The 23,907-nt window shown below is 46.4% G+C and overlaps 1 protein-coding gene and 1 pseudogene across 4 annotated transcripts in view; both read left to right on the forward strand.

The window, feature by feature from the left end:
• The first annotated feature begins 7,549 nt into the window (after window positions 1–7,549).
• Lancl1 (LanC like 1) overlaps window positions 7,550–23,907 on the forward strand; it is a 34,948-nt gene continuing 18,590 nt past the window's right edge. The window contains exons 1-3 of one of the 4 annotated variants that reach the window (XM_038340640.1): window positions 7,550–7,644; window positions 7,832–7,928; window positions 12,311–12,428. In XM_038340640.1, coding sequence (XP_038196568.1) covers window positions 7,848–7,928; window positions 12,311–12,428 — 199 coding nt within the window. In that variant the 5' untranslated portion in view covers window positions 7,550–7,644; window positions 7,832–7,847. Of the gene's footprint in view, window positions 7,929–12,310; window positions 12,463–23,907 lie in introns of those variants that run through there. The other 3 variants (XM_038340639.1, XM_042055555.1, XM_038340641.1) reach the window with 3 other exon arrangements.
• Window positions 21,570–22,181, forward strand: LOC119821549 (annotated as a pseudogene).

Raw genomic sequence — 23,907 nt, forward strand, 5'->3', positions numbered from 1 at the left:
TTAATGGATCTCAAATAGCTACGCATGGGACTTTTTTACTGATGGATGGAGGTGGAGAGAGTGCTTGGCGCAGGACAAGGCCCTTGGCCACAAGCTGCTGTTATTAGGAAGGGACTAGGGGACAGTCTCCCCTGCTCACCTTTTCCTGTGCCTGCCAACCACAGTGAGGGTTATGAGTGTTTGGATAAAAAGACTGACAGCAAACGTGTGCTGCCTCCTCAGAAGCCTCCGGCTTGGTCGCAGAGAGACATGGAGCCTCAGTCCCACAGTGGAAATGAGTGGAGTGGAATTGTTCTGCCTGAGGTTCGGGGAAAGTCGCAGAACTCCCAGAAGACTTGCCCTGGCTCGTGCTTCTCCACCCTGCTAGCAACAAGGTTGAGAGATATGCTACATTAAAGAGAGAAATCCTGGGGAAAGGAAAGTGGAGTTGAAACTTAAGTAACTGCCAAAAAAAAAAAAAAGATGGGTGGTGCTGGCTGGGGCGTGCCTGTGCCTACAACCCTCCACAGAGCAGGCTGGCTGGGGCCTAAGCCTACAACCCTCCACAGAGCAGGCTGGCTGGGGCGTGCCTGTGCCTACAACCCTCCACAGAGCAGGCTGGCTGGGGCGTGCCTGTGCCTACAACCCTCCACAGAGCAGGCTGGCTGGGGCGTGCCTGTGCCTACAACCCTCCACAGAGCAGGCTGGCTGGGGCGTGCCTGTGCCTACAACCCTCCACAGAGCAGGCTGGCTGGGGCGTGCCTGTGCCTACAACCCTCCACAGAGCAGGCTGGCTGGGGCGTGCCTGTGCCTACAACCCTCCACAGAGCAGGCTGGCTGGGGCGTGCCTATGCCTACAACCCTACACAGAGCAGGCCAGGCTAATCTCTGAGCTCAAGGCCAGCCTGGTCTACAAAGCAAGTTTCAGGATGGGTAGGGCTACACAGAGAAACCTTGTTTCGAGGGGAAAAAAGTTAGGGATGACCCTTCTCTGAGGTGTCTAGGCAAAATACCCAAAATACTGCCTAGAAGTACAGGCTGGCTTAGGTTAAAGGAAGAACACAAGACCTTCCCTCACTTCCTTCCTTACTTTTGTTCTTTCTCTCTCCCTTCTTTCTCTCTTCCTTTCCTCTTCCCCTCTCCTCCCTCAGTCCCTCCCAGTCTTCAGTTCTCTTGCTTAGCTTTAGTCTAGAGAATACTTCAGGGATTATGATGTGCCAGACGTAACCTGGACATCAGTAGTTCACAAAACTCCACCCTGTTGTTTATAGTCATGATTTTTTAAAAATATTTAAGCTATACTCTTTCACATTCTTCTCTCTTTTTCTAGAACCAGAACATATCAAACTCTAGACAACATGAGAATCACATGACTACCTAGCCTCATCTACAGTTCTTGCCTACAAGAGATTGTATGAAGATTTTCCTAATGCAGAGTAAGCTCAATCCCCCATGATAGCGTATACCTGGCAGAAAATGGTTCAGAACTGACGTGACATGTGGTAACAAATTGACCAGCAGATCTTAAGTCTCCTCCCTGGTCTATGAGCTCTATTTCCAGGCACACATGGCCTTACTGAGGCCGCTCCTTTGACTTCTTACCATAAACCATAATGTGAGCCCAGTTACTTATCTTGACATTTGACCTTTTGATTCTTATAGCAAATAGAAGAGAAAAAAGTTTAAATAACATGTCTATTGGGAAAGCTGGGAGTTTTTAATGTTTTCTTTTAAAGGTTGAGAACTGCCCACTGTGAGGCCAGTCTGTAATTTCACATGAAGCACTCCACCTCAGCCAGTGGGACAGCAGACATCTCAAACTGGAACAACCAGAGGGTGAAGAGGAGCACCTCACAGCATGCTGAGTGAGGAAGGAAGCAAAGCAGTTTATCTCTTTAGCGGTTTCTGAAGATGCAGCTCAGTGAGCAAAGGTATGTGCTGCCAAGTCCGACAACCCAAGTTCAATCCACAGGACCCATGCAGAGTAAATGAAAAAAAGAAAAAGAACAAACTCCCTCAAATTATCCCCTAACCTACACACACACACACACACACACACACACACACACACACAAATAAATGTAATAAAAGTTACCTGTAATGGTTTCAGATGGTGAGAAGGATTGCAGGTCAAGGCCAGGGCCATGATGGTTTCTCTTCTCTGGTTTGCTTATATACACCATATGTGTAGAAAACAAAGGTGTGTAAGGGAAACCTCTCTCTTTCAGCTCTCAAGACAAGACCTGTGGGTTGATCAAGATCCCTTGTAAAGGGTTAATCCAAAGTGGAAAAAACTGTCTAAATGTTTGAACATCTTCAACAAACTTTCTATACTGAGAATACTTTTAATTTTAATATTTCTCGCAGAGAAGCCCCACACCCCTGGGTTTCATGTAACAGGGCTCTCACCCAGCAGTTACAGCACAAAGGACCCTGTCAGCACACTGGTGACAGTCCTGACGAGGCCGGGTTGTCTGTACCATAGGAAACACTGTCTCTGAGAAACTAAAAGTGTACCGCAGTATGCTTGGTGAACATCTTACATGCCTGTTTCCTGTGTGGCCAACTGCACTGCCCATCACTGGGGTCAGTAAGTGGGTGAATTAGGAAGCTGATTCAGTTGTACTTAACCACAACTGGATATTCAACCAACAGGACCCTGTTAATACAGTTAGACTTAGATAACTGCTATTTTAGGACTTTTGGAGCTGAGAAGAAAATAGATTATTCTTACAACAAGATGAAATCAGGTGGAAGGGGGAGAATAAAAGCCATTGGCTGTGGTGTGTGTGTGTGTGTGTGTGTGTTGTAGAGGAGATGTTTCTGAAAGAGGAAATAATACAGGGTCTCATGGTCAATCTCCTCCTATAGTTCAATGACAGAACTAACAAAGCTCAAGGGGATGCACCATAGGCAGCCATAGTGCCTTCAACAAGAGCAGAGACAAAGGTGGGGGCACAGAAACGTCACTGTGATGCCCTTTTGGTAGCAGAAAGGTACTATCAATTATTACTTCCACCATGCATAAGAGACCACTATCCACAAACCAGGCATTTCCTTTGTACATCAAAACTACACACAGAGTGGGTCAAAAGATGACCTCATTTCATAGGTCCCTGGGTAGCAGTCACAGCCATGTGGCTTGATGCTCACCAGTAGAGAAATGAAGGAACGGATTCGACTAGCAGCCTGCGCATGCCTGGGTTTGCCTGGCCTCCCCTCAGTCTGGAACACAGATGAACCTCTGACCACCATGGACATTAAAGCAAGGCTAACACACTGAGGGATGAACAACAAAGTAGAAATCTACAACCGTGAAAGGTGACATGGAACAAAGCTAACGGAGCATGAACTCACAAAGGTTATAAACCGATGTATTAAGGGGTGCAATGAAAAGAACAAACTCACAAATACAGAGTAGGGCTGAAACCACCTCTGATCCCGTTTGTCTGCCGCTTGGGTCTCCAGCCACACCAAGCACCAGCCAGAGCGAGAGAGCCAGCAGCTTTCCCTTACAGTTATCAGTCCTCAGGTAGCAAACAAGGCCACACCCTAAGGCCGGTACCCCAAAGCTATTGGCAGAATGAGTTCCCACAACAGCTAACCTAAACTAAGATAAGTGCATTATTCTCTCCTTCCACGATGTGCCTGAGGTCCTGTTAAGCCCAAGTTCCTGGTCCCCAAATGAATTCACAGAGCCGGATTTCCAATGCAAATTACATGAGGGTTTTTTAATAATATTCAAACTCGAGTTTGGGCTACACTTCTACCATGCCAACAGTGGGCGAGGGAAGAGGAGCTCCCCAAACCCTGGGAAGGAGCAAACTTTTAAAGGGGAAACACCATCATCAGGGGAGTTCAAGTTTTGTCGTCTTGGGATTGGGTGAGGAGTACATAGGATAAGGTAGTTTCTGAAACCATTGGTCAGGTTTTGGGCACGAGAACCTAACAAAGAGCCACAAATTACTGACAAAGTATCTTCAAGAACAGGATGCATCCCAAGAACATCTGGACCGCCTTAAATTTTATGGCCCCCCCCGCTCCCTGTCTTCTTAATTGGCCATTTTTAGGGTATCTGTTCAAATTTCTGTTATGGCAGCACATTTTTGGAGATGAGATCACCCCCCTCAGCTCATTATATGTCTTAAGATGAAGCGCCCTCTTTAAAATGGAGTTTGCGACCCACCTATCCTCCTGCCACCTCAGTGGAACTCTGAAACACAACTTGCAGGGGGGACCAAGAGGTAAGTGACCAGCCACGCAGCAAGACACCCCATTCTCTAGAACCTCCATAGTGGGGCAAAATCCCGGGCCCCTGCCCCAACTGTCTCCATTTCTCTAGCCAGCCAGCAGGAGTTTCCTGCAGGTAGAGGCTGCCCCAATACCCACCCTCAACCACTGGACCCCCACAAATTAGAAGCCCCATCGGGACCCCAAACTCACCTATTCCCCGGCAACCTCAGTGGAAATCTGAAGCACAGCTTGCTATAATACTGAGAGGACCAAGAGGTGAGTGACCAGCCATGCAATGGGTCTCTAGGCCCTCCATAGTGGGGCAAAACCCCAGGCCCCTCCCCGAACTACATCAGCTTATCTAGCCAGCAAGAGAGTTTACGGCTGAGAGGACCAAGAGAGAGGACAAAGGGAGGAACTATAAAGCACAAGCTGTGACTGCTCAGAATGGACAGAGACAGCGAACCAGGAGAGAAGTCTGCGAGAAAGCAGACTAAGAGAGACCTCAAACACAGACATTGACAATACAGAGCAGACCAAGAAGAATTCACAAAGACGCAGACATTCACTGCAAAGATTGGACCAAGACACAAAGACACTGCCAGCATCAACTGAGGGAAGAGATTGGAAGGCGCCAATACAAGAATTCCTCCAACAACCTAAAAAGCAACATGGTAACACCAGAACCCAGTGGTCACACAACTGAAGACTTGACCATCCTAGCCCAGAAGAAAACGACTTTAAACGTAACTTTATGAAGATGATGGAAACCTTTAAAGAGAAAATGAAAAACTCCCTTAAAGAAATAGAGGAAAAGACAAACAAAAAATAGGAAGAAATTAATAAATCACTCAAAGAAAATCAAGAAAAAAAAATCAAACACATGAAGCAAACAGTTCAAACTTGAATACTGAAATAGAGTGACTAAAGAAAACACAAACCGAGGGAATTCTGGATATGGAAAATCTGGGTAAACAAACAGGAACTACAGAGGCAAGTATAACCAATAGAACACAAGAGATGGAAGAAAGAATCTCAGGTGTTGAAGATACTGTAGAGGAACCGATTCTTTGGTCAGGGAGCGTGAAACCAAATCTCCAAGCCACAATGCCAAAGCTGCTTGAGTTTTATTTAATTGATAGCCTAGGAAAGTTAAGAGACAGGAGAATATATTCGCAATATCTGAAGCCAGAGATTAGTAACTAAAATCTACCTGCCAGGAGACCAATAAAACCTGTCAACTGACAAGAAAATAAGGCAAAAACAAACACAGAAATGACTGTCCATAGCTAAAATTCAGTTGTCTGGCATGTGTATGAATAAAAGTCCAACACTATTATCATCAACAACAAAAACCTGAGGGTCTCAACATCAATGGAATTCTATGCCATTCATTAAAATGGTAAATTTAGAATATTAGACAATAAATGCTGGACAAGTAAGGATGGCAGAAACTGATAGGTCCCAACAGAGACAAAATAAACTAGTCCAGGAGTTCTAGGAAGCAATATAGCAGTGTTGCAGAAATTAATATTGGGGAAATTAATTTTGAGATTGTCCTACGATCTAGAAGTTGACTTCTGGTATATATAGAATGGTTATAGTTTAATAATAACAATAATAATAAAGAAGGAGGAGAAGAAGCAGCCTAGGCCTGGAGAGAGTGCTGACTGCACATCCATGAGGGTGGGAATTCAGATCCCAGCAGCACATAAAAGTCAGTGTACAGACCCACAATCCCAGCTTTGGGGCAGGAGGACACAGGAGAACCTCTGGGACTGAGCTGACCATAGCCAAGGATCTCCAGGCTCAGTGAGACACTCTGTCTCAGGGGAACAAGGCAGAGTGACAAAGGACACCACAGCTCCCTCTGGCTTCCCCACAGAGTCAATGGTGCTGACGCAGGAGCTGATGCAGGAACTGGGCATGTCGTTATGCCGTCCACGGACATAAGCTTCTCAGGTCTTTCGGTCACCAACACTCACCTTTCAAACTCCCTCCATCCTGGCATTACTCTCATCTTTCTGTCCGCTGTAATCTGTTCATGCATCGTCTCCTGAGTCGTTTCTGTTGTAGGCTGTTAGCATGTTTAAATGTCGCTCATGTAGACTGCGATGGGATATCATGACTGAGCTTGCCCTAATAACAGAAAGAACGGCTGATAAGCAAAAAAGCCTCAATCTCCTTTTCCTTTCCTCTCTTAGACATTTTCCTCCAAGTCTCCATAGTCCAGCTTAAATTCACTAACTCTCCATGATTGTGCTGAGGGAACTGAGCTAATGAATTTTCTGGGAGATCAACTTATAAGAAGGAAAAAAATCTGGAACGCTTAAGTTAGTCTAAGGCAGAGTTTGGGGTGGCCACTTCACAGCAAAGAACCAGAGACCACATGAGAAAGGGTTTCCGAACAGTGGGAGGTATGAGGCCCACTAATCAAGACAGACAGGAAAGAAATGACAATTTATAACTTTTTATTATATCCCCTCTCGTGTTGGGGGTGCTTGTGTGTGGGTGTCCATTGAGGCCAGAAGAGGGCACTGAATCTTCCGGAGTTTTGTTGATTGTCCAGTATGGGTGCTGGGAACCAAACTATGGTCCTCGAGAGTTGCAAGAGCACTTGAACCCCGGGCATATCTCCCGCCAGGGACAGACGTTTGAACTTGACTCCCACATTCTTTGAACAGAGAGGGCACAATGCATCCCAGGTAGGATTTAATTTCCAAAAAAAACTTTTCAAACAACCACAATGTTAAGGCCTGAGATGGCTCTCCATTCTTTGTCCTTATTTTTTAAAGGCTTCAAAATAGTATTAGAATTCAATTTAGGCTAAGAAGCAGACTAAATTTCCTAAGAGCAGAAATTTGAGTTTTTGCATACATTTCCCGATGTTTTGTCCACCTGTCACTTGGTGCTTTGTCCCCAGCCTCCACAGTGCCTCGAAGAAAAAGTGTCCCCAAAGTATTTAACTCAGCCTGTTCTACAGTGATAGTGCAGGTCGCGTGTTTCCTCCATGATCACGTCTGTGTCTCCTTAGAAGCGGAATTTAAAGGTCAGAAGGTGTCTGCAGAGGGAGGGTGTTTAGATTTGAAAGCAATCCTTTCCTTCTGCAGGTAAACGGGGCTTCGAACTCCTGGGATCTAAAACTGAATCTGCTTTCTTTAACAGCGTGTTTATAAATGAAGGTAGTAGGAAAGTGAGGCCCCCATCACCTCTCCCACGCGGGAAAAAGCGGCAGAGAGCACGTTGTCTTTAAGACGCTGAAGTCGGGAGGCGGGCCTCCGCCTCAGCGTGCCTGCTGATTGGCCAGGCAGACAGGAAGTGGGCGGCGAACGCGCTGAGTCTGTTATTGTCGGCACTGCGCGGGTGGCGAGGGCCGCTGAAGAGAAGCACCGACCATTTCGTCTGCTGTGCCTCCACTCGTGGGCGTGGGACGTGGGTGGAAAACGGGCCCCCTTCCTCCCGCGGGGCTGAGGGCCGCCGCCGTCCCGCGTGCGTGCCGCGCCGCCGTGGGCCGGGGTCCGCCAGCGGGCAAGGGGCTGCCGGCGTGCCCGCCGTCGCGATCGCGTCCCCGCGCCGAGCCCCGGCTCCACTCGAGATCTCTCTTCCCCCTCTTCTGCAGGTTCGCCAGCGGCGTCATGGCTCAGAGGGCCTTTCCGAATCCTTATGCCGATTATAACAAGTCCCTGGCCGAAGGCTACTTCGATTCTACCGGGAGGGTGAGTTGACGCTTGCCTGCCTCGCCGTCCACCCCTTCCCCTCCCCGGGGCTCCAAGGACTTCACTCCCGCCTGGGAGATGGGGGCGCTCAGCCATCCCCTGCCCGGGATGCGCGATCCGAGCAGACTTACATAAGGGTCTAAGTCAGGATGTACTGGGTAGGGGATAAAAAGCCTTTGTCAACCTCGTTAACAGTGGAAGAAATAGCCTCAGGTATTAAGAATGTCATTTATAATGGTTGTCCGCGAAGTTCCCTCCCTAAGTGGCGCTAAGGTAGGCGAGGGACCTGGTTGTATTTCTTCTATTCCTTAGTGAGCGTGCGCAAGTCTGGACGGAATAGTTGGAGCAAATGGGCCTGTCGAGAGGATGTCCGTAAAGGGAGGGTGCTGAGAGACATGTCACCGACAGGCCTGAAATCTTTTGTAATTTTACGTTGTTTTTTTTTTTTTTCGAAGCCATCTTTAAAGCCGAGAGTGGGGAGCCAAAGTTTAGAAAGATCATTCGTACCTAAAACACTGGTTTGAGCATCACGGGACTCTTGGAGAGGAGAGCCTGGCGTGCGTCACCAGGGGCTTGTTTCCGCGTGCCCTTCTGGCGATTGGAGTATTGGAAGGAATACCTAGTTTTGGCAAGTCCCAGAGAGGGGTCTGAAGAGTGTGCGCTCACTGTGTAACTCAGGCTGGCCTTGAAATCACTAACCTCCCACCTCAGCCTCACAAGTTCTAGGATTAAAAGCGAATGTTGCTGTATTCAGTGGCCATAGATTTTTAAAAATTTTACCAGCTTATTTCTTTGAAACTTGTCAACGCTGCAAAGATACATTTTTAGGTGCTGTTATGGTAGCTGAGTGGGGTTCACACCTGTCGGGTTTAAGAGGCTCTATCTCCTCACCTCTGAAAACACCTTAGTCAGCCATTCCATAGGAGGAGCAGACATTGGAGATGCGGTGTGGGAGGGTGCTGACAGATGTGTGGAGCTGGGGTCCCTTATTTAAGGACTGGATTGGCCTGCTGGGACAAAGCTGTGTGTACTCTGGAGCCCCATGGCCTTCTGTCGCCGTCTGGGCCTGTGTTCTGCCTCCTTTGCACATCTGAAGTTAAGGTGTGAGTTAGTCCTATCTGGTTGGAGGAAGACATGCTGCTTCATGTACACTTGGTAGAGAGAGCACTTGAGAAAGCGTCCTAATGATGGAACTCCACTCCTAGGCCTTAGGCTGCTCGTAAATCTGTGCTTTTATACATTTAATTTGTGTGGGCTTGAGTCTCTATTTGTCAGTATCTCGTATACATTATACGATCTCTATTCATGAATTTTTTGGTTTTGTTTTACTTTTTTTGCTTCAAAAAAGTGTATCTACTTGTGTGTGTGATGGGCAGGCTTATCCATGCTACAACCGTGTAGAGATGGGAAGAGTCAGCCCTTACCTTCCACCTCGTTGAGGCATGGTCTACTATTTCTGTTGCTGAGCAGAGTATTCCAGGCTAGTGGAACCACAGGCCTCTGGGTGTCTCTTGTCCCTACTCCTCATTTTGCTGTAGGCATACTGGGATTAAGGCGTGGGTTACTGCATTCAGCGTTTCATGTGTTCTGAGATCAGTGCTGATTGTCAAGCTTTCTTAGCTAATGCTTTGGTGCGCTGAAACATCTTGGCCCATTTTCTTTAGATTTTTGAAATGCTAAGCCAAAACTTACTTTGTAGCCCAAACTGGCTGGTCTTTAACTCAAAATGATCCTCCTGCTTCAGCTTCCTGGGTTCTAGTATCAGGTGTGAGCCACCACTTCCAACTCTCAACATTAATTCATTCTTTTATTTCTTGAAGTGTCTCACTATGTAGCACTGGCTGGCCCAGAACTTACTGTGAGGTCTGGGATGGCCTCACACTCACCCAGGTCCGTCTGCCATTGCCTCCTAAGTACTGGGATTAAAGGGATGTGCCGCAGAAGACAAATCCAACTCCAAACCCGAATAGCAAGGTGACATATGTAGAATACAGTTTGGGAATCTTACAAAGAAATTGGCATTCATTTTTTGTTTTTTAAAAAGTTCTTTAATGTTGACTCCAAATGGTCAAACCCAGAGCCCTGGCTGCCTGCTGTTAACCCGGGACTATGGGAAGAGCTTCCTGTCATCTGCAGGGACTCTTCACACTTGCAGTTTCAGTGATGGGTGCTGGCCATAGTCAGTGTCTTCAGGCAGGTCACCTGAATGTGTGTGCCAAGGAGAAAATGACTCCTGTCCCGGGGACACGGTGTTCTCACTAGCTTCGGGCCAGCCAGGACCATGAATTATACATAGCCTCTGTTCAGAAGATGGCCTTGGTCACGTTGAGCTACCCCTTGGCCTCTGTGAGACTCACAGACCTTTTATATTAACATTCAAGTCCATTATACCTTACTGAATGGGTTTCAAGTCTTGTTGGAGTGCTAACCTTTCGGCAAAGATTGTTAAATATTAAGCAAGTATATGTTCATGTGTGCGCAGGGAGGCATGCATGCGTCAGGGTTAGAGGATACTGCCTGTTGCTCCGTGTGCTGCCCTCTGTTTTGTTTTGTTTGTTGTTGTTTGTGTTTTGAGATAGGGCCGCTCTGGCATGGAGCTTGCCAGGTAGGCCATGAATGGTTGTCCAGTGAGCCCCAGGAATCAGCGTGTTTCCTCCTCCCCAGCTCTGAGATTATAAGCACATCCCAGCATGCCCCGCTGTAAGCATGTGCCATCTTGCCCAGCTGAAAGTACATGACAGCATGCTCCATTATAAACACGCGACAGCATACCCAGCTGTAAGCACGTGCCAGCATGCCTTACTTTTATGTATACTGGTTCTAGAGGTCAAATTCAGGCTTTCATGCTTGTTAAGCAAGTACTTTACTATCAGAGCCTCTCCCTAATCCAAGATGCAAGATGTTCTTAAAAGTGAGCTTGTAAGGCCCTTGACGTGGCTTTGCTGAGAAACGCTTGCCAGGCCAGGTAAGGACGCAAGCAGGAGAGAACTGACTCCTGCACTTGTCCTCTCACGCACCCACGTGCTTGTCATGCGTGTGCATGAGCAGGACACACACCCAGACTCAGAATAATAAAATGGAGACTTTGGTGGTGCCTGGTGTAGGTTTGATACTACCGCCTTTCCCTGATGAAGCATGTTTCTGCACCTGTAGTGTTCCTCAGCTCTGTTTTGAAATCTTACTGGTTTTGTGGAATCCCAGTATGAAGTCATAGCAAGTTCCTGCTTAGGTGATACATTGAAGTGACTTTTTAAGGCACTCGGTCATTAACGTATACAGTACTTTGAAAATGCGTTCCAGGTCCTTCATAAAGAATATGTCTTTGCGAGAAGGCAGAAAAGAGGCTCCACAATTAAGAGTACTTGTTGCTCTTCATAGGACCTGAGTTCTATTCCCAGCACCCACGTGGCAGCTTACAACTATCTGTAACTCCAGTTCCAGGGGACCAGACACTGTCTTTGGCCTCCCAAGGCACCAGACACACACACACACTGCACAAACTATCACAAACCCATACATATGTAATAAAAATAAATCGCATAAAATTTAAAAGAATGTGCTGTTAGGAATATGACTTGTGAACCTCGGCTTGCCCATCAGTTGTATAGTTCTATACATAGTTGTATAGTGACATGGTGTCACTAACCCCAGGACCCCAGCATTAGGGTACACCCTTGGCACAGAGTGGGTGGCCTGCAAGAAACCATGGGGCAGGTGTGTCCCTCCAACTCCAGGAAGGTAGCTGCGGTATAAAGAAGTCAGGAGCTGAGCAAGGTCAGTCGGCCAGTAACAGGTGAGGAGGGACACAGCCAGGCCTCTTCTGGTCACACTCCATGCTGGGCAAGGGCCTCATAGTCTTGACATTTGTCCTTGTGGTTTCTGATCATCATGAACATGTTTTGCTTTTTAAATGCTGCAGCTTTATCCATCCTTAAAAGTAATAGAAACAAGTAGACTATGCCTTGTGTTAAGAACATGACTTTTACCTGCCACAATGAAACACCTTTCATCCGAGCACTCGGGATTAAAGAGGAAAGGGGATCTCTGAGCTCAAAGCTAGCCTGGTCTTTTCTTTTGACACAGGGTCTGACTGTAATGCCTAGGCTAGCCTCAAAGTAGCTGACCTTCTGCATCAGCCTCCCAAATGCTGGGCTTGCAGACATGCACTGCCATAACCTGACTCATTAACTTTTAAACATGTTGGTTTTAATAGTATGTGCCCCCTATGTGGTTTCTGGAAAACCTAAACCTTTAGGGCTGCTTTAAGTTTTACATGATAATATTTTATTCCATAAATAGAAAATGTCATCATGAAGGTACTATTAACTCTGTTAACGTGATTGATTTCTACTCTTTTTAAAAATGTTCTTTAACTTCTACAGCTGACTCCCGAGTTCTCGCAGCGCTTGACCAATAAGATCCGTGAGCTCCTTCAGCAAATGGAAAGAGGCCTAAAGTCAGCAGATCCTCGGGATGGCACTAGCTACACCGGCTGGGCAGGTATAGAGCGCTGACTAAGCCAGCATGTACACTGGTGAGAGCCAAAGCAGGCCCTTCCCTCAGCAGTTAGGTGTGGGCACAGCCTGCAGGCCCTCCTGTGTGTACGTCCTGGGGGTGCAGTGTTCCCAACCCACAGTCACCTTTTGGTGTGAGCATTCTTTAAGCGGTGGGGGGGAGCAAGCACACTGTGGGTATTCATGCCTGGCATTGGGGTGTTTACTGTTCTTGTGAAGAGAAAAACTGGAAGTGAGAGAGAAAGCAAAGGAGAGCCAAGAGACCATGGCTAACCTCCCTGCTGTGGACAGGAGGGTACTGTCAGAATATCGAAGGACACAGTCTAGGGGCACAGTGTCTCCCATGCACTTTTAATAGTAGGGAAGCTCCATTTTGAGCGTTAGGACTTTGACTCTGAAAATACAGGTTCCTGGGCTCCACAGCAGAGCCTCTCAGTGATTCATAGCTGAAGCTAGGAATGTGCATTTTGCAAACACATATGGAAGCTGACGTGGACTGCTACCTAGAGCTGCTGTCTGAGAGACTGCTAGCAGCAAACTCACAAGATTCTGTGCAAGTGGGGATGACAGATGAAATCTATAAATTAGAGGGAGGGAGCATTAGGGCAACTTTTTTTTTTTTTTTGAGACAGCATCTCACTGTGTAACAGTCCTTGCTGTCCTGGAACTCACTATGTAGATGAGGCTGTCCTCAAACTCATAGTGATCCACCTTCCTCCGCCTTCCAAGTGCTGGGATTAGAAGACATGGCCTAAAGCAAGATAACGTTGGGCCAAACAGTTGAGTTTTAAGTTTGTTAAGTGTTTCAAAGGTGAACATAGGAAACATTAGCAGAGAGTAAGATGAAAGTGTGTTGTGTCAGGAAGTTATTGACGTGTCATCTATTACCTGCTGTAATTTCAGCTTTGCTGTAATTGACAGACTCATCTCTAATAAAGACCTTTGCCATCTTATTTTAAATGAACAGAATTTGGAGGAAGCAGAATAAGTCCCCTGCACAGGTGCCGTGGCGTGGCCTTCCCTGCCAGGTTGTGTACTAAAGGCCTAGGCTCAGATGCTTTCCTAAAACATTAGAAGTTTCCATTATTTATGAAGTTTATTTTATTGTCTCTGGACAGAGAAAGAGGCATGGGCTGACCTAAGACAGATGGCTAGACATAGTTACAGGGCAGATTACATAAGGGGACTTAAATCCCTAAGTCACCCATTCCCGTGGGCACATATCATTGTAAAGAACTTCGCTTAGTGAAGGGGAGAGATGGTGGTTGACTGGTTTCTGGATTGAATGACAAGCTTGACAAGGTCAGGAGAAGCCATCCATCGAACACCCTGAATCTCCAGGGTTAGTTGAGACGCTCGAAGTCACACTTCCTTCAGCAGAGTTTTTTCTCCAAAGTGAAATGGGCCTGGTTTAAGATTTTTGGCTGTTTGTCACTGTCTTAGTCTCAAGCAGCCCACTCTCCATGCTGACTTGGGGAAGCAGCTTTCATGGCAAGCGTCTGAGTCAAGATTGGCACACTGAGCAGTGAGGATATCTTCAGCTGCTGGTGGGTTTCTGAAGAGGCATAAATCTTGTAGATAAATTTGCTAATGGCTTTTGAGGCAAGGTTCCTAGTATCCCCTCATCGAACGCTGTTACAGTACCATTATCCCTCATAAAATAAATCATCTCCAGCGTTCTGATATATAAAAGGCTGTCCTGTGCCGGAATTCAGTCTGAGTTGATTAAGTTAGAATGCCAATTTGACCACAGGAAATCGTCTAAGCCTTCTATAACCTTACAATTTATGGGCTACTGTCTAGTGACAGCTAGTTTCTTACTGAGCACTGCATTGATGAACAGCGTGGTACTGTGTGTCGCAGCAGTGACTACCTGATGGCATGCACCCTTCTTTGTGATTTGTGTGTGCCCGGGTATTTTTCTAAAAATGATGTTTTTTAAAAAACAAGGTACTTTATTTTGGCTTTGCTCAGCAAGAAATTTGCAACTTAGGACCTTTTGTAAACACTACCTTTTTGCTGCTTGTTTTGCTAAGTTATCCACAAGTTTCTTTAACACTGACTTTTATTGAACATCAGTTGTCAGTGGACAGAGAAAACTGTTAAAAGTTGTCTTTATGTTACAGTGTTGTTTATGTGAGGCAAGAGTTATTATAATTAATTAGATTATAATTAATATCTTATTTTGTAATGGAAATATGGCTGGTACCCAGTTCTGATTCAGGTGGAGTTGGGATTTGGAATGGATTAGATCATCAGTTCAAACACTGCTTGTCCCGTGGAGAAGGCATGAGGGAAGTTGAAGGCTGACACAGTAGCCTAGGGTGTTCACGGCCTGGCTCCTCTGCTGCTTTGTCAGTCCTCAGCCACTAGTTCCACCTCTTGGTCACCATGGCTGCTAACGGCCAGGTGGTACTTCAGCTTTTCTGGCTGCTCCAAGGAAAGGGAGCAAAAGGAAAATGCATTCCCTTCCCTTAAAAAGATTTCCTGGCTGCTCCACTCGGCTCAGAGGTCCTGCGTAGTGTTCGTTGGTTGGTTTACCATCACAGGGTCACTGCTGTTACAAAGAGGGTGTGGCTCATGTAGTCTGCTAGCTGGATTTCCTTAGAGAAGAAGAATATAGACTTCCAGATAAAAGATACTCAGAGTGTCTTAGAGCAGAACTCTCTTAGTTCTGTCATACAGCCAGTTGGACCTGGTCCTCCCTTTTATTTTTCCATCTGCAAATTCTCTCTAAGGTCTGTCTACTTTGGTCAGGAATTTTGTAAGAGTGAATTTATGAATGTCTTAAAATACTTTTAAATCGGGTAAGCAATATTGTTCCCCTCTTCATTTACAAAGGAACCCAAAACAATTTTCTTCTTTTGGAAAAAAAGTCTTCATTTCACATGTAGTGTTTTTTCCATAAAGCCTATTATAGAGAAATATTTCAGAGTGTGAAGTCCTAAGTAGTCCCTAGTTCTCAGTGAAACTTGAGACTAAAAAAAAGGACATGGTACTTCAGCTTTCTGCCAGGGCACCTCTGTGTGATGCATGCTTTGGAAGATAACCATTATAATTACAAGCTTTCCATCTGATCCTAATAGTGCAGTCTGATAGTCAATTCTGGCTCACCCAAGAGTAAACTTTGGAGTATCCACATGTGTACAAAATAAGTTATTAGTAAGAATTACTATGTCCTTGGTTAAACGAAACTTGAAGTAAATAAGGGGCTGGCAAGATGGCTCAGGGTAAAGGGCATCTTCCCAAGCGTGGGGACTGGAGTTCCCCAGCTCCCAATATAAACCGAGAGAGCATAGCAGCCTACTGGTAATCATCCCAAATCCAGCACTCTCTTGTAATTCTAGCACTTGGAAGGTAGAGATGGTATCCTTAGGCATAGTGGCTAGCTAGAATACCCAAATCTACCAACTGTAGGTTTAGCGAGGAACACTCTCTCAGCAAATAACGTATAAGGGGCCAAGAAAAATGACTGCCATCAACCTGTATCCTCCACACACAGGTGTACATGCGTGCAAACACATGCACACTCCACATAGATACACTAAAGAAAGTGGGAGAGGAGGAGGGTGGGCAGGCCTCACTTTCCACCCTGTTCTGCTCTGCAAGGACTATCTTGGCTTTAAAATGGATTGAGAGTCTTAACTGTGGATTCAGTTGAATTAAATGTACCCCCATGAGATGCCATCATTAAGCCTCACACCCCTGGCATTTATCCTTCTACACTTGTGGTAGAGAAGTGGGGAAAAAAGAGTAAAGGTCAGAGCAGTGCTACGAGTGTCAGTCATGTGACATTCGCATGACAGGAGTGAGAAGGTGCACGGCCATCAGTGCCTAGGGGAGAGCAGACCCATCCCAAGAGCTTTCCTTTAATCCTCTGCTCTGCCCATGTGTCTCCCCAGTGTGGAGTCTATAGAGGGCCTCCATGTCAGAGCTGAGAAATGGAAGCAAAGCAGGGCAAAGTTCCTGGGTTATAGAACCAGCAGGCGACTTCATGTGTCTTCTGCCTTTTGAGTGAGTCTGTGCACATATTTCCTACCAGCTACTACATTTGTATTCATTGTGCGCATTTGTAAGGGGAGATCTTCTTCTTCTTCTTCTTCTTCTTCTTCTTCTTCTTCTTCTTCTTCTTCTTCTTCTTTTTCTTCTTCTCTTCTCTTCTTCCTTTTCCTCCTCTTCCTCTTCTTCCTCCTCCTCTTCCTCTTCCTCCTCGTCCTCTTCATCTTCCTCCTCTATTCTTCTTCCTCTTCCTCCTCTTCCTCTTCTTCCTCCTCTTCCTCCTCCTCTTCCTCTTCCTCCTCTTCTTCCTCCTCTTCCTCTTCCTCCTCCTCTTCCTCTTCCTCCTCTTCCTCCTCTTCTTCCTCTTCTTCCTCTTCCTCTTTTTCTTCCTCTTCTTCTTCTTGTTTTGTTTTTTTGAGACAGGGTTTCTCTGTAACTTTGGAGCCTGTCCTGGTATTTGCTCTGCGTCCCAGGCTGGTCTTGAACTCACAGAGATCCGCCTGCCTCTGCCTCCCGAGTCCTGGGACTAAAGGCGTGTGCCAACACTGCCCAGTGAGATTTTCCTAAGATATCTGAGACAGAATAGTTTGAGCCATGACAACCTGATACCTATACTGTACAACATTTAGAATTGCTTATGACAAATCAGAGTTCAGTATTTTATTTTTAAAAAATATGAAAATAATTTGAGAAACAAGCCTTGTTACCAAGGCAGCAGAGGGAAGGGTAATTACTATTAAGCTTGCAAGTACGTAACTAATGATTGGACATAAAGTAAATCCTGGAAGTTCTTTTCCGCATTTGCAGCAAAATATTCTGTAGTCTGGCATTCTTTTGTATAAATGTGTTTTCCTATTTCTTGACCCTACAGGTACAATTACTTAGTGTAGATTCAGAATAAAACATTAATTGATCCAAAGAAGATTTTTCTCATTATGGCTTGTATTTGGAAAGGGTTGTTGTGAATCTTCTCAATTGAGTGCTCATCCATCTGAACTCAGATGGTCGCTGCTAAAAAGCAGTGTTTCAAGTGAACAGCCTCAGTTGTTCCACTGGGTCCCCTCTATAAAGTATTACACTGAAGGCTAAAGCACAGTGGTTGAGGTGGGGCTGTGTCACCAGGCAGCGTTGTGTTGTGTGTACAGTTGCCATCCCCTCCCAGCACACCGACTGTTTGGGAAGCATGTAGGTTACTTAGGTACAGAAAACAACAGGAGGGGAACCATACAACCAGACCCATGGCCAGCTGCTGGCTCTGTGATGGGCCCAGCGATGTGTGGGACACTGCAAAGGACACAGCTCTACAATACATGTCTCTGGGCTGAGCTGCCTCTTGTTCCAGGGAAGACTTTAGATCTTAGAATGGCGTCCAGAGTTGAAATCACAAAAGACTAGTAAAGTGTCACTGTTATAACGGGTTAATGAACAGGGACGAGTGTCTGTTAAAAGTAGGCATTGACTGGGAAACCCTACTTCTCTGACAGATGCAGCAGAGAGTTAAGTAAACCCAAAGGAGGGCTGATTCCACTGATGTCTTTTAGGAACCATGGCTAAAAGTGCTAGCCTTCATGAAAAGTCACTTCCCCCACTCCTCACTGCGATGATTCCTCAGAGAAATAGTGATCAACTCTACACTTTAAAGGAGAAAAAGCCATTTGCACAAAGGACTCAAGGGAATTCAGCTCTGAAAGCCATGGGCTAAGCTCCTGTTAACCAACTCAGCAAGTCAATGAGGCTACAATTGGCATGCATGTCCTCTTCTCAACCATTAGACAACGTTTTAACTACGAAGAGCTGCAGCGCGATCCCTAGAGTAACATTAACTTGGGCTCTAAACGCAGGTCATTAGTATTTCAAGATGCCGTTCCTCTGATCTGCCAAGTGCAGAGCTGTTAGCTGCCACATTAGCATGTAGCTCTCAGTTACCGCTGACACGAGATTTACTTGAAAGAAATCATTCTGGCCAGTTGTCTTCTCTTTGCAAATTGGTCTTTCTTTATTTGACGGTCACGTACCAGAGCCAGCGATTCAGCGTCTGAGCCCTAAGCGGATGTCCCCTCACCTTCATGAGAAATACCCATCTCTAAGCCAGTGAGTGCCATTGGTATGGATGGGCACTGGGTTCACTAGAGCCCTTCCTACCAACCACTGGCTAGGTTCCTGTGCCAGGCGTGTGGTCTGTTGCCTTTCCAAGTTACACATCGAAACTTATGATGTTGATGCCGTTGTAGTGTAGGTTATGTTACTAAGGCACACCTTGGAAACAAGTGTAGGGTTAGATGCCCAGAGGGTGCTAAAGTGGAGCACAGAGAGCGGGGACAGTGTTCATAAGCAAATCGGAGTACATGGTAGAAAGGGAACTGAGGAGGTGGCTCGGTGGGATGGATAAAGTGCTTGCCGTACAAGGATGGGAAGCAGAGTTCAGATTCCTAGCGCTCACGTCAATTCTAGGTTGGTGTGACGGCTGCCTGTAATTCCTGTATTCGCAGTGTGGGCACAGATTACCAGAGCAGTCTGGGAAACTCACCTTACGGGTTCAGTTAAGAGGCCCTGACTCAGTGAATAAGGTAGAGAGTAGCTGAGGAAAAACCTCTGAGCTCAGCCTTGAGCCTACACATGTACACACACACACACACACACACACAGACACACACACACACGGCAGAAAGGAAATCAGGCTGACATAAGCAATGACCATTGCAGACAACACTGCAAAGGCTGCAGCCGGGCCTGCCATTCCCATTGCAGGGAACTCCACTCAGCATAGCGCCGTGCCCATAGTCGGTGTTTATTAAAAATGCCTGTAGGGAGTGAAGCTCCAGTACCACTCTCTGCCACTAACTAACCCAATCTAACTACTTAAACTAGGTGCCAGACAGAAAGAATGAAAATTCAGTTCCGCTCGTATCTGTTAGAATGTGTTTCAGTTCATCACAGCCCCAGGGTCGGGTCAAGTTGAGACAATTCAGGAATTAGCTGACAAGTTTTACCACGTCTGCTCTGCTCATCACTGAGACCTTGGCCTCTCTCACTGCTGACCTGAGCTTCTCCCCAGACTCACAGAGCACACCTGATAGTCCTGGTTAGCATGCTTGCCTGGTGAGCAGGAGGTGAACAGATGAGGTCAGAGGACTCCAGAAGGCTCGTGCGAGGCCAGAGGTCAGAACAGGAGGAGTAATGCTGAAATGTGGGAGGAGGGAGACCGTACCTCCTCTGCACTCTGTCCTTCAGACGAGAGGTCAGCCATAAGATGCAGTGACTCCACATCCTGTGCGGTCACTACCTAACGGGACTGGACACGAGTCAGGACGAAGCTGTGTTGCCACGCGACTCAGTAGTTCTGTAGAGAGGCTGCTGCTGCTTCCGTTTTCAGAAGAGTACCCAGCCATAGTAAACGAGCTGCATTTTATGCAGCGAGGACGGGGGGGGGGGGGGGGGGGGGGGGGGGGGGGAGCCCGTGCTCTTACTACTTGAGCTTACTCATCGTCTGTCACGCCAATCAGATGAAAGGCTAACAGTGCTTCAGTATCTGACCTTTGTGACGCAGAGCGCTGCTGGACCCTGGAAGGAAGGATGTGTAATGTTTCCTTTGTTCTTAAATCCTGGCGTATGGCAGCTGTGGAAGTAGCTAAGAGGAGAAAAGTCCTTGCTTGAAGGGCTCATTTGGCCTGCTCACTACTCTTTATTTGGGGTAATATTAAGTGACAGGTGCAGAACCATGACTGCTTTCTTCCCGGATGGCCTGTGTAGAAAAACTCTGGGGATTTATGCAGCCAGGAGCGCACAGTGGGCAGCCCTGGTCTCACAACTGAGCAGATCCCACCAGGCCGCTCTACTGACACTCAGGTTTATGGATACAGCTGTGCACAGTAAAGTCAACAGAAAGGAACTGCTGCCCTGACAGCAGCTAATTTTGTTGGTGAAGCCTGTGTACATGACCAGTCGTTGACACAGAAGTTCAGTGGGAACAGTTCTGAAATCATAGTAGAAACTGGATACACAAAGCCAAGTGGTTATGGGTAATGGGTGTTTATCGGGGTTCTCACTTATATTCCCCAAATCTGAAAGGAAGAAAACATAGCAATAGATGATGGACTTTTAAAGTTTCAGTGAACACTTTCAGTTAGTTTGGAATTCTCCCTTGCCTCTCCTTCAGTAGTTACCTGACTTTCCAAACTCCTGAGTGCTAGCAGACCGCTCCCTAAAGATCTGCACTTTTAACAGCAAGTTCCTACCATAACTGACTGTATCTTTCAGAGCCCCTGACCTGAAGGGAACTGACATACCTTGGCAAAGGTACCACTGCCGACTGGTTGTTGAATAAATAAAAAGTTTCAGAGGTAATCTCTAGCATTACAGAGCCATGTTTGGGAGACCCGTGTGTCTGGAGATTTTATCATCTCTCTATATTTGAGATGCAGTGGTCTTGAGCGGTCAAGAACAGAACTGATGATCCTCAGAGACGCAGAGGCTAGTGCCAGCTACTCCCCAGCAGCTGGCCGTCCTTACAGCTGCTGAGGACCAGCAGCTGAGGAAGGAAACCGCATTTACAAATGCCGTTTAGCACATGGCCCTCCCCTCACCCCCAGAGTGCCAGCAAAGTAGCAGCATTGATACCTCTTAGAGCAGTCTTTTTTGACCTCACAGTGTATTATTTTTTCTTCTTAAATTAATTATAGTAATCATAGAAACAGTAATGAATTATAAAAATTATAGAATTGCTAGTGGGCACTCATTGGCTCCTAGACTGATGGAGAACCTGCATAGGACCAAACTAGGCCCTCTGAATATGGGTGACAGCTGAGTGACGTGGGCATTGGGGCCACTGACCATGTAACCAGTATTTATCCTGAGTGCATGAACTGGCTTTGTGGAGCCCATTCCCTATGAAGGGATACGATGCTCATCCTAAATACAGGGGGGAGGGCCTTGGTCCTGCCTCAAGTGACTGACTTTGTTGACTCCCCATGGGAGGCCTCACCTGCTGAGGTTTGGATGGGTGGATGGAGTGAGTAAAAGGTGGGGGAGCAGAAGGAGAGGAGGAAAACTGGGATTGGTATGTAAAATAAAAAAGATGATTAAAAAAATAAAAAATTATATAAAAGTCTTTCCCAGGCGGCTGCCGAAGATGGCGGAGGGGCAGGTTGTGGTGTTGGACGGCCGAGGCCGTCTTCTGGGTCACCTGGCGACCATTGTGGCCAAGCAGGTACTGCTGGGCCGAAAGGGGGTCGTTGTTCGCTGTGAGGGCATCAACATTTGCGGAAATTTCTACAGAAACAAGTTGAAGTATCTGGCCTTTCTCTGAAAGCGGATGAACACCAACCCCTCCGGAGGCCCCTACCATTTCCGAGCCCCGAGCCGCATTTTTTGTGCACTGTGTGAGGCATGCTGCCCCACAAGACCAAGCAAGGCCAGGCTGCCCTGGAACGCCTCAAAGTGTTGGATGGGATCCCTCCACCCTATGACAAGAAAAAGCGAATGGTGGTCCCTGCCGCCCTCAAGGTTGTGCGGCTGAAGCCTACCAGGAAGTTTGCTTACCTGGGACGTCTGGCTCATGAGGTCGGGTGGAAGTACCAGGCAGTAACAGCCACTCTGGAGGAGAAATGGAAGGAAAAGGCCAAAATGCACTTTCGGAAGAAGAAACAGCTCTTGAGGCTGTGGGAAACAGGCAGAAAAGAACATGGAGAAGAAAATCTGCAAGTTCACAGAGGTCCTCAAGACCAACGGACTCCTTGTGTGAGCCCAGTAAAGACTTATTTGTGCCTCATGCCTGCCTGGCCTGCTCTTCCTCCACCACCGACTAGGGAAGTGGGAACAAAGATGCTTTAGGCACTGCTCCTGTGGGAAAGAGGGTGTTTTTATAAAAGGTCTGAGAGCTGGAATTACTTGGGCCTTAGTGTTAATGACTGGGCTGCTCAGCCCATCAAACCCAAGGCCATATGTATTCTGCAGCTGTGAGGATGGAGACCTAACATCTGGGCTGGGGTTCAGAAGTGCACACTGGGAAGCCACTGCCTTTTCCCCTTCCCAACCCTGCTCAGAAAGCAATTTTACTTTCTTGCTACAGCATTATGTTGCTAATAATAAATTATTTGACTGTTAAAGAAAAAAGTTATATAAAAAAGAAAATTCGTTATGAACATTTCAAAGCCACATTTTCAGGGTGAGTTTAAGGTGGCCCTAGCTTCCCCAGTCCCTGATGCAGTGGAACACTTAGCCCTGCTCGTTAGAGTAGTCGCGTTAGACCAGTTTGCTTCAGTAGAAATGGTAGTTTGCTGTCACCACGGCAGCTGCTGACCCAGCGCAGGTGCTGGACGTTGTGAATGTAGCGGAGTGACTAGAAGTGTGTTTCCTGTTTAATGGGCTAAAGTGTGTATAGTTAGAGCAGAGGCTGGCTCCATCTGCTGCAGGACCCGAGCACTGATGTCACCTGCTTCGCTTGCTCATGGCCTCCAGACCACAGACTGGCAAGTCTGCTTGCTTTGCCCATTATCCTGCTCCTGCTGCTCCTGACAGTTCCACGGATGTTCCCCGATCTTACTCTAGATTCTGAGTGTAGATTTATAAACAACTGTTGTCTCACTAGATTTTGCTTTATCCACTTCTCTCAGATCATGCTCTCCTTTAAGGTGCCCACACTCTAGCTCTGTATTTTAGCAAAGCTGCAGAACAGCAAAGCTGCAGCCTTAACTTGTCCACTTAATGACACTGGTTTTCATGGAGCAGACCAAGCAAGACAGGAAACGAATAACTCTGAACCTAAACGCTAACATTAATGTTGGGCCAGTGATGCAGAGGTGCTGGGAGTAAAGGTGTTTGCTGCTGAGCCTTACACCACCTATGCGGGGTAGCAGGAGAGAACATATGCCCACAGTCATCCTCTGACCTCCACGTGTGTGCCATGGCAGACAAATAAAATGTCATGTTTTTTTTAAAGATTTATTTATTTATTATGTATGCAGTATTCTGCCTGCATGTGTACCTGCACCCCAGAAGAGGGCACCATTATAGATGGTTGTGAGCTACCATGTGGTTGCTGGGAATTTAACTCAGGACCTCTGGAAGAAGAGTCAGTGCTCTTAACCACTTAGCCATCTCTCCAGCCCCATAAAATGACATGTTTAAAGGAAAATTTTAAAGATTTTTTTTAAAGTTTTGTGTTCACGAGCATGTCAAAATTTACTTGGGTTCATGAGAAGGAGGCTTATATTTTTAAATAAAATACTTGTAAAGTAGAAAAAATAGATGGCAATTCTTACAATTAAGTATGTTCAAAACTTAAATTATAACTAAATATTTTCTGGAATAATACAAAAACTTAAAAGATAGAAAAAGGAAGCCTATCTCTATCTCTCTAGTCTTTCCTTATCAAATAGGGTACACAGAAACTATCTGATGTTCAAGTGTAATTTGAAGAATGCAGTTAATTATAAATGACTGCTGTCTCCTTTAAAGACGTTGCGTGT

This window comes from Arvicola amphibius, chromosome 8 (assembly GCF_903992535.2).
Source record: "Arvicola amphibius chromosome 8, mArvAmp1.2, whole genome shotgun sequence".
NCBI classification, from domain to species: domain Eukaryota; kingdom Metazoa; phylum Chordata; class Mammalia; order Rodentia; family Cricetidae; genus Arvicola; species Arvicola amphibius.